Genomic DNA, 11447 nt, shown 5'->3' on the forward strand with positions numbered 1-11447 from the left:
AATCAAATGATTGAAATAAGAATAGGAAACACCAAAAAAACTGCACATATTAAAATAAAAAATAATGAATGGAAAACAACGCCTAAAAACAGGAAAACAAGAAAACCACCATGCAAAATGGATACATAATTAAATAAGAATATAAAGCAGATAACAGGAAACAAAAATAATACCAAAAACTACTAATATAATACATATTTATTTATTTATTGAAGATAATTGCGTGGCGCGCGCAGGGGCCTTTGCAATATTAAAATAAAGTAATACTTAAAAATAACCTTACTTGCTATATATTTGAAAACAGACATGAACATTTAAACGTGGCAACTGTAATGTTGAAGTCAAAAAAGCAGTAGAACTTATTGAACGCTTTACACATTGAAATAATTGGATCATGAGCTCCTCTGGAAGTACGGGCCCGGTCTATTTTGATCAGAAAATTTCGAGGACGAAGTGCGTGGTCAGGGGCGTACAAATTTATTTTAAGGAGAAGCTCGGGAGCATCAATTTCGCCTTTTATTAATTTTGCTACAAAAACTGCTTGTGCTACCTCCCTACGTCTCTCTAAGGACTGTAGATAGTTTGATAGGTTAGAGGCTGGTCCATGTTCCACCGTAAGGTTCTTATAGCTATTTTTGTGATTTTTTTCTGAATTCGCTCAATTCGTGTGGACCAGTTGTTAGTTTGTGGAGACCATGTTACAACATTAAATTCAAGTACGGATCGGACTAAGGCGACGAACAGTTGCTTTAAACAGAAAGGGTCATTAAAATCAGATGTCAGACGATGAATAAAACCAAGCTGCCGATATGCTTTGTCGATGACGTACGAATATTGTTGACGGAAGGAGAGTGATGAGTCAAGAATAGTGCCGAGGTCCTTTGTTTCTATGTTACGTGGGATTATACACGAGTCAAGGTTATAGTCTCGCTTGATAGGGTCTTTTTTACGAGTAAAACTAATCACGCAACACTTATTGACACACAAGGATAGCGAGTTCGCAGAGCACCAATTGCTAAATTCGTCTAGGCTGTGCTGGAGTGTCGAGCTGTCCGAATCATTTCTAATGGTCGCATAAATCTTGATATCGTCCGCATACATAAGCAAACATTGATTTGGGAGCGCAAATACAACATCATTAATAAATAGGATAAACAATACTGGGCCAATGTTACTTCCCTGTGGTACACCGGACGAACTAACGAACACGTTGGACAAGCACTTATTGATTTTAACACAGTATGATCTTTGGTTTAAATATGATTTTAACCATATGACTAGATTATTATGAAAGCCAAGCCGGCTCAGTTTCGCAAGGAGTATGTCATGGTTAATCCGATCAAATGCTGACATGAAATCAGTATAAATTGCATCAATCTGTGACTTGCCGTCCATTGCCGTAAGGCATTCAGACACGAATTGAACAAGATTGGTCGACACCGATCGTTTGGGAACAAATCCATGCTGGCTTGGACTGATATAATTCAAGCCACCCCTGACTAACGCTTCCTGGACAAGAATTTCGAGTATTTTTGCTGATGCACATAGGGAAGTTACGCCACGATAATTAGATATAACATGTCTCGGACCTTTTTTATGAACGGGTGTCATCCACGAAGACTTCCACATAGTAGGATATGTAGAACTGTGCAGAGAAAGCTTAAACAGATGGACCAGTGGCTCTGAAAGATAAGTTGAGCACTTCTGTAAGACTATTGCTGGAATCCCGTCCGGACCCGGGATAAATGAGGGTTTAATTTGTTTGATTGCATTTTCTACCGATTCATTTGTGATGACAATATCATTTATAGACATATCTAGAACATCCGCGGGTGTGTGCTGCAGGGCAGTTGCAATATTAATTGGTGAGGAAGATTGAAGGTCGAAAACTGAACTAAATTTTTTGGCAAAGAGCTGACTAATTTCTAGTTCACTTGAGGCTTTCTCGGTGTCTAGTGACATTACTGACGGGATTTTTGCATTTTTCCTCTTACGGTTAACGAAAGAAAATATTTTAGTCGGATCGGTGGATATACTTCGTTGAAGTTTGTTGATATAGATTCTATACAGATGCCTATTGAATCTTCTATAGTTGCCACTAACAGTACGAAAAGGAACGATAATAACGAAAAGGAAATCGGTCGATACTAAATGTGTTGAAAATACGGCCAAAGCGGTAATAATGTGAATCTAAATAAATAAATAAAAGACCAAATGGAAAATATTTGAATAGGGACTATTAACCGAATAAGGAAAACCAGCTGATTCGTATCAGCAAGTAAATGCAGACATAACACAATGTAACAAACAGCTACATTTAGGAAGCAAAACGTAAAGCAAAGCGTTCAGCATAAACAGAAGCCCAGGGTTGGGTGAAGGACCGTTATTGTTAAGCATTTTTGGTCGTCGTTCAAACATGTTTCTCAGTCCATTTAAGCATGTATCGCGTTGGATTATTTTGATTCTATTTATCAGTGTCCACCGTTAGCAAAGAACATCCTCCGGCGATATTTAGGGATTGATTTTTATTTACATATTTCATTCATATTATAGATGTTAAGTTATTCGTTATTCGTTATTGTTATTCGTAGACCGAGTCGATTTAAAACAATGTGATACAAATTCATCCTACAAATTTAGTAGATTGCTTTCGCTGTGAAGTCGTTCAGGAGCAAATCTGACCGGCAAGTAAAACAGTATGTTCCCGGTATAATCCATTTCCGTTCAGAACTATTTTTACTTTGAAAGCTGTTGAACAACTCGGTAAATGATCTTTTCAATGTAGGAATTAATTAATATACTTCCTGTTGAGACGTTATCAACAGCACTCTTTCTTTTGCCCGGAATATGCTAATTAAATAAAAAAGAGGCGTTATTTAAGCAACTTTCTTGTATTTGGAGAAGCTTAAAAATCGGTCGCTTGTCCCGAGGATAAGAATAAGAGTGGCTACAGGTCGTTACCTATGCCACGATCGGGAAGTTTCGTGTAATCGAGGATCGTTGGCTGATCACTTTTGATCTGCTCATTCGTTTTGCAACATCGCTATCAAGCAACTAAAGTATGCGCCACGCGATTCTTTGAACAATTTAAATCTGGTTGTTGTATATTGCACCAAATAAAAGGAAAGTAACAACAATGATTTTGACTTTACCAAAGTTAGAACAAAACGCTGAATAAATGCAAGCACATGTGCGTTCGCACAAACGCAAACGAAAGCGGGCGCAGCAAAACAGCAGACCAGAGCTTAAAATTCACAACAATAGCAGTGTGGAGAAGCTACCGCCAGCATGCACCCCCGGGTACAGTGATGCTTTTGTGGTGCAAAACTGGGCCGCTTTTATTTCCACTTTGCATTCACACAATTTCTTAGTATTTAAATCGTTTATTATTCCCTTTTTGTGCCGTTTTAGCTTGCCCGTTTTGTAAGGAAATGGTTTACTCGCTCTGAAATTCATGGCAATCAAACCAACAACAATCAACCAGCAACACACGCAACGAGCTTGGAGCCTAAAGGAAGCGTCATGCATAACAGAAAACGGAGGGGAGGATAGAGGAGGAGAATGGGAAAGAAACTGTAGAAAGTCTTATCAATTTAATAACGCCTCGAGTGACAGAGTGTGCAGTTGATTTGCGCTCCGGAGGTTTATTTACTCTTCCGGTGACCTCTTTTTCTGCCCTTTGCCGGCCCGCTTGCATCCCCCCCCCCGAGGTGCAAATTCTGGTCCCGTCATGCGTTTCTTGCTCTTTATTGTGGTGATTTATTCATTAACGGTTTCAATTTATCGCGTCCGTTTATCGTGTTATCAGCTGACGACGGGCGCAGAAATCACCTTCGATAACGGCCAACGTGCCGAAACCTCAATGAGTCACACACACACACATACACCGTGCTCCCTCTTTCGTCCATTTGGTTTACCCTTGCCTTCAAGGGAAAGAAGCTACACCATGTTGCGTGTGTCTCGCTAGCTGTATCTTATCCGCCACTAATATCTTATCGAACTGACATCACAGTTACTTCTGGGTGCGGTCGCTTGATAAAATCGGTTCCCGGCTGCGTGATCCAAATTCATCACCGTCTCAGTACATCGGACATAGTGGTACCGTGCGGGCGGGATTGGCCCATTTCAAGTGTGCAGTGTACGGGTTAAAAGTTCGAATGAAAAGTTCCCGAAATGAACCAACCAAGCAGCTGAAGAGAAAGCTCTTAGCACACAAGGATACTGTAAATCCGGAGGAAAAGCTTAGCACACTTGGATCGCTCCTGGAAGGAAACAAATACATCTACGTACACAGACACAGACGTACAACGCAACACGATGGGCTGTTGTTGCAGTAGCTGTAAGTAGCAGAAAGAGAGAGGGGAGAGAAACGTCAGCAAGCTTATCTCTGTCGCAACTGTTAGCCATAAGCCTCCACCCGCCGCGTAAAGGGATAAAGGAAGGGATCACCGGCCCGAAGGTGCTCAATCAAAGCCAAACGCCGAATTCAATCGATGTGTACGGTACACGTTGGGGAGGAGGTGATTTTTTGGAAAATGTTGAAACACTGAAATGCCCGGAAATGGGTCAATGGAATATCTGGGATATGGATTGATCGATTGAGGGGTTTTTTTTTTTAATTAAATCCGTCCGTTCTTGTAATGAACCCCACACCGCGAAAGAAGCGGAGGATCCATCCTCCAGTGGTTTATAATTAAAATTCCCGTATCGACAGTGAAGTGAAATCTGAAACCCATGTTACAAGTGGACCATGATTTTTTGTTGCACCAATGAAAAATTCAGGTTGGCATGGGCAGCGGGTTAATGTAAAGAGTGATTCATACAAATCACCAACCATTAATTTTGGGGAGAATGTTGAACTCAGTGGCAAAGTGATTATGTCCATTTGAAGTTGGTAGGCGTGGACAGTCCGAGAATTTTCCATTCTCACATGGGCCGGTGTTCTCCAAACGGAATCCTTGACTAATTATGCTATCCTATACATGTATGAGGAGTACACCGATCAGTCTGCAGTTTTAGACATGTCGATCAGATGACGATCGACTGCAGTGCGCCTAATTAGAAAAAAAAAAATAGAATAAGAAGATAAAAACTTTCCTTTGTTAAAATTACTTAAAATTTATTACATAACTTTGCTGCCTTGTTCAGCCGGTTGAGAGAATTGTTTTCATGTTACAATCAGTTCCATTGAACGAACAAAATAAAAACACTTTTTTATCAGAATGGTCATAAAGGCCGGTAAATTGTTAGGCATAGACTCTGTCGATGCCCCTGAGTGGTCACTCGAAAGTAGTCCCTACCCAATTGACATTTTCGAGCACGATTAACTGGAAATTCGAGCTAAGTCCCTTAAACTGGAGTCTTAAACTTCCCTTAAACTGCACCAGTTTAAGGGAATTTAGAAACAGTCCTTTAAAATCAACTGTAATGCGGCTTTTTCGTTGCTTTCTTCTAGATTCGCTCGGAAACGATGTGTCCTATCGTTAAAGTTGATCTTTTAGTCATTTTATACTTAAATAATATCGATTTTTTACAAAATAACGTCACACAAAGATAGCTTTTGTTTTTCACCAAAAATCAAAGCTATGAATGTAAAATGAGCTGGACGGCATCATCCATCGGTAGACGAAGGCCTAATATACGAAAAAAACAAATCTTAACGCTTTGAACACACTAGATCACACACAAATCGACAATTTGAGGCGTATCGAGTACTAATCGAGCTGATATGGAAAAACAATTTCGAGCAAATGTCACTTGGGTAGCCAAGTGTAGTTTGTGAGCATGGTAAGAAGTCCAACACTTAGTTGTTATAATGATCCTCTTAGCATTACCATAAGGAAAAAAGGGATTAAAGTAAATAGGATGACTTTGCCTATGCTTCTGAAGATCTTGCTCATAGCTCGTCTACTAGTGGTGAAACAATATTATATTATTATATTATTTTTTTATTAAATGTAACAATCAATAAGATGTATATAAAAATACTAAAATGGAAAGGAGAGGGGAAAAATCATTCAATAATCATTTTCAGCGCATCCAGCATAGGGCCAATTATGGGGCAATGTACTCAAAGATTAATGCATCCCAAGGCCAATTAAAAAAAAGAGTTTGCTCATGTTTCAATCGTGAGGCCAGTACATTTTATTATTGTATTGAAGAAAACTCACTATTCTGGAAGAGAGATGATCAAATAAATTACAAACGAGACGAGTTTCAAGCTCATGCTTCGGTTGGTGGCCAATACTTTGGTTCTAGTTGATGTATTTTATTTATTTCGTCATGGCCTTGTTTTGTTAAACTCAAAACATGGAGTTGACGAGCTTGGAACCTCTTCTAACTCGTTCAAACACGTTCTCTCACACAATTGGTTGATTCCTTCTTTTGTACCGGATTAACTGGCGAACGGATATTGACATGCTGGTATGAGGAAAAGCTAAATTTAGTTGTTTTAGCCGTCTAGAAAGGCCGGCAGAATAGAAGTACATATTAATGTTTCGTGTTTTCGTGTTTTCGTTGGTTATTTCATCGGGGTGAATGAGCGTCCTTGCAAAGTTAACTAATTTTGCAATTAATTTAAAGAAAAAGACAACAAAACGGTAATGCCAAACATAGGGAAAAGGATTAGTGGTGTGGTTATAACATAGGGTAATGAAATTATTACCAGAACCAATTGACAAATTAAGTCGTTTAGTTCAATTGGATGGCTTGGGATTAAAATTTTATGTAATTTAATATGTAGCATTCCACAACAAAAGCACACAAGCAATTATCAAGAGCATTATTCGTCGTCCCATAGGACTTTTTAAAATAACAATCCCACAGGAACGAACAATTCAAAAGCCCAACCGTTTAAAAGCTTATAACAGTAGCTGCGTGCACTGAATGTCGAATAACCGCAAACCATTTCACCTTACGCATGGTGCCTTCCGCTGCAGCTGCTTCTGCAAAACAAAAACCATTTTAATGAAGAAGCACAAAGCGCGCGGGACGGGGTGAGCCCGTACCATGTTGGTGCAGGCTTGGCCCGTTTCCGGGTAGAGTGTAAAAATAAATTAATAATTATTCCATTGAAACACATTTCGTGTAGCGCGAAGCGCGATAAAAATGGACATCCGATCCGGACCGTAACGCACGGTTACGCGCATTGTGCTTCACTCGGCATTCTCAAATGGCCGTCCCCATCCACACAGATTAACGGGCGATGAGCCGTATTGTGCTTCGGGCGCTACGGCGTTGATGGAGCATCATTGGCCATAGAAAATCACGCATCATGCATCACTTTCGCCACACACCTTTTGGTTCGCATTCGTTTGGTAACCAATGGTAACACCAAACGGTCATGGTGCACGGTCATCAGTCCGGTAGGCGATGATGCGCTATGCAGATTAACCTACAACCCGTACCAGTGTACCAATAAAGTGTTCAAAAGAATGAAATAATTAAGTTGCGCGTAAACGAGACGAAGAAAAAAACAAAAATATTTTTGTCTCCTGTAAGGCAAACATTTTATCAATCATCTTACGGTCAGTTTGAAAGAGTTGTTATAAAACTTTTTCCATGCTAATGAAAATTGCTTTGCCGAGCTAAAATAACAAAAAAAGGACTGCACAAGCTAAGAGACAGTGGTTTTAATGTTGCATTAGTGGGCATGGACCTTCCATTTACCAATTTTTAAGCCTTCCATTAGCCAGCGGTCCCAATCTGTGCTGCGATTTTAATCACATTAATGCATTTTTTTTTGGTTCCTCCCCATACCCATACAAAACTAATATTTACATTCACTGTCTTTTCTTTTGCACTTCCCACCGCCAGCCGACTCGCAGGATATTACGCCGGTGCCGGATCGGCCCACCGCAGGAGACTTTCCACCGGCGACCGCTTTCGGTGGCGATGACACCGGAAGCAATCCGGCCTTTACCAACGAAAATGGATAGCCCTTAAAAAGGCCTGTCACCGGATGCAAAATTAGGGTACAACAAGGAAAGAGAGAGAGAGCGAAGAGAGAGATATTCGTGCGACGTTTCGCTACAATAAATCATGCTAATAAAACTGTTGAAATAAAAACCTGAACGTGACCTTTTCCTTGATAGAAACTGAAGGACCGGGAACCAGTAAGCTTAAGCTCTAGTTGGGGATTATTATCGTTGGTAGTAATACACCAGCAAGGGGGGGGGGGATTCATTTGAATGCAATTAATAAAGACATTTTCAGTTTCAATTTCCTTCCTTTCCAGAATTATTTTTCCACAAAGAAAGACTAAGGAGTATTTAAACTTCAAATTAATTCCAATGAAAATCTCTGAGGCAGATGTACTTTTCCATGAAAGTTGATTGCATAAAGATGTGTTACAAATCATGCAAAAGTAGATTATCTAAAGAGTTTTATACAACCGCGTGATATTCGTAGTTGTCTTCTCTACTCCGTACAGTAGTGGACAACTGGGGGACAAATAGCGTCTCTGCAAAGCTAAGTCATCATATGTGCTAAGACATAACAAGGGATGGAATTATTATTGATATTAATTATATTCCTTTTACAGCAACACTTTTCCCTTATTCGACCCTTCCAAACCCTACCTTTGAATCTGGGGAAGGTTTGCTTAGTTTCTCTAGCGCGTACTTGCTGTACTGGTCGACCGCTTCGTTCTGCAGCCGCTTGCCGACCCGCATCAGCTTGCTCGGGTTCGCCATCAGCATCTCCTTCTTCATCGGCTCTATTACCGTGCCCTGCTTGGTGACGATGCGCGGCTCAACCATCGCCGCATGTGCCGACTCCGGTATGAACGTTCGGCCCAGCGGTGCCCTTAGCGACGCTTCGTAATCCTTCACCGTCACGAACGGGAACGGTACCTCATTCACCAGGTGCTTGTCCAGCTTCTCGTTCTTCAGTGCGTCTTCGTTGATGATTACCTGATCGCGGTTATCGTCCCGGCGCGGCAGCTCCGCCGGTATCTTCATTATCTGGCGCGTCGCCTTACGCGGTCCCGGTGGCTTAGCGCCCGCCCCAGCCCAATGGCCCCAGCCCGGTAGCGAAAGTTCCACCTGCTGGGGCAGATCCTTTTGCCGCTCGTCCTGCTTCTCCTTCGCAAAGTCCGCTACAATGTCGTCATCCTCGAACGCTTCGGCGATCGTGAGGCGATGCGCATCGTCCGCCTCCGCCTCGTCGTCCGACAGCTCGCCCGATACGATCGTGTTGGGGAGGGCCGTTAGCAGATGCTTCGGTTTCATCTGTACCACCTGCTTTAGATTGATTTCGGCCGATTGCTTGACCGACGGCGATGGTCGGCCACCGGCCACGGTTGAGGATTTGTCATTGGAGGACTGAATGGTTTGTAGCGAACTCGATGCATTATTCGTTTCGTCCGGTGCTGCCCGCTCTGCCGTTTCATACATTTGCTCGTCTGCGTCGGCTAGGGTGGCCCGTTTCTTAAAACTCAAATCGCTCAATTTAGTTTCTTTGTCTTGCTGGTCTGGCAGCTCCGAAGAAGGTCCATTTGTGTCCGAACTTTTCTCGTGATCAATATTTCGCACAAACTCCAACTTATTGTCCAGCACATCCTTGATCAGATACTCCGCTTCCTCGAACATTGCCTCCACAGTGGCAACGTTATCCTTCGTCTTGCGGTTCTTTTTCGTTTTCGCAGAGTCTTTTTTCTTGGGCTTTTGGTCTGAATTGTCCACATCTTCCACAATCCAGGTGCCGGATGCCATCTTAACTTTTTCTTTTCGTTTCTTGGGAAGTGTTTTAGGTCGTTTAGGCTTCGATGGTTGCACACCTTCGTCACCATCACTAGGTTCGTGTTCATCCTCATCTGAAGAGAGACGTCCATTCGCCTGCTGTCCGTTGGCCGTTTTGCCATCACCATTTAAATGCTTTTTAATGTTTTCAACCTGATTACGCTCCTCCCAGTACTTGCGATAACTGCCGGTTTGCTGCATTTCTTTATTGGCCACCTGCTCGTAGTCGCCGGCACGTTCCGTCCACGGATTGGTTTCGCCGGCCTGCCCCATCGAAAGATCCATTTCACCATCCGACTCGGAGCTACTGTCTCCCTGCTGAAGACGCTTTGCCGTCAGCTCTCGCCCGATGGCAAGCTGTTCGGCCAGCTCACGCCTCACCTCCGTGTCGTATTTGGCACGCACCTGCAGATTTTTGGCCCACGTGCCCGTATTCTTGTGCCGCAGCGATATACGCTCCTGGGAGCGCTGCTTCTCGATCCAATCGAGCTTCCGGAGCGCTTCCTCCGGGTCCTTTTCCTTCAGCTCTTCAAACTTTTGCATCTGCTCCTTTAGCTTGTCCTTCTTCAGCAGGCGATGGTATTTCTTGCTCTTAATCTTGTTCATACGCCGATTCTTTGCAATTGCGTACGACTCGCGAATCTTCTGGCGAGAGCGCTCATACTGCTGCTCACGCATTTCCTCAATCGTTAGCGCATAGTTTTGCTTGCCATCGTCCGAGTGTTCGTCCCCATCTTCCCCACCATCATCGTACGCCTTCTCAAGCTCCTCCAGCTCTTCCATCAGCTTCGTCTTGACGCGATACTCGGACAGCCGCTTCGGCGGAGCATCGTGCACCGTAGTGCTGTCGTACTGCAGCGGATACACCGTTTGCGGAGCGACCTGCTGCGCCGTTACGATCGGTTCCCATCGGTCCACATCTTTCCGCACGCGTTCGAAGCCAGCCTTCCGCTCGATCCTATCGGCGACCGGTTTTTCCAGCGGTTTCTGCAGCGGGTTCCGCACCTTGAGCTGATCCAGCTGCTTCGCAACGCTTATATGCTTCTTGGTTTTGGTGAAAAACTTTGCCAAATCGCCGAGCCGTACTTTGTCATCCTTCGTTTTGGACAGCCCGAACTCGGACCGCTTGAGCGACGGTTCCGTGCGCGTTACCTCACGGATGTAATGGGAACCGGTCAGGGCGTTGATACCGTCGATTAGTTTGGCGTGCGCTTTCGGATCTATCTCATCCTCTCCGTCGCTTTCGTTGCGCTCAGCACGCGCGGACCAATTGCTCTTGATTTCCAGCGGCATGGTGATTTGTTTCAATGCTATGAGAACTAGTTTTCACTCTGAAAAAGCAAATTCTGTCTTAACTATCGTCAGTCCGACCGCATGTTGCCACAAAATCACGTTTATTTACATCTCTGTTCGGATCTGATGACAGTTGCCGCATATTATTTGACAGTTGCACATTGGAAAGAATTTTAACGTAGGTAGGTCAAAATTTTAAAATAAGACCCATCGATCGTTGGAAAGCATATTGAACCATATTTCAAACACAAGCAGCGAAATTATGTTTCCATTCTCATGGAATTTCCAATGCGTCGGTTGTAGATTTAAATTAAATTTTCAGATATCGGTACGAACACATTAGCTGAAATGTTATATCAATATATGCTATATGTATTAGTTGTGGGAGCTAGGAATCAGACCTACCCGATTCCT

The 11447-nt window shown here is 42.9% G+C and overlaps 1 protein-coding gene across 1 annotated transcript; it reads right to left on the reverse strand.

The window, feature by feature from the left end:
- Positions 1–8482: 8482 nt before the first annotated feature.
- LOC120947517 (U3 small nucleolar RNA-associated protein 14 homolog A) lies at positions 8483–11265 on the reverse strand. Its single transcript, XM_040362895.2, has one exon. It carries the CDS (start codon positions 11031–11033, stop codon positions 8556–8558), a length of 2478 nt encoding a protein of 825 aa, XP_040218829.2. The 5' UTR covers positions 11034–11265; the 3' UTR covers positions 8483–8555.
- Between the last annotated feature and the right edge of the window lie 182 nt (positions 11266–11447).

This window comes from Anopheles coluzzii, chromosome 2 (assembly GCF_943734685.1).
Source record: "Anopheles coluzzii chromosome 2, AcolN3, whole genome shotgun sequence".
Classification (NCBI taxonomy): domain Eukaryota; kingdom Metazoa; phylum Arthropoda; class Insecta; order Diptera; family Culicidae; genus Anopheles; species Anopheles coluzzii.

Bases quoted from the DNA above. Each gene is read 5' to 3' on its own strand.
- LOC120947517 (XM_040362895.2), bottom strand. From the start codon at position 11,033: ATGCCGCTGGAAATCAAGAGCAATTGGTCCGCGCGTGCTGAGCGCAAC.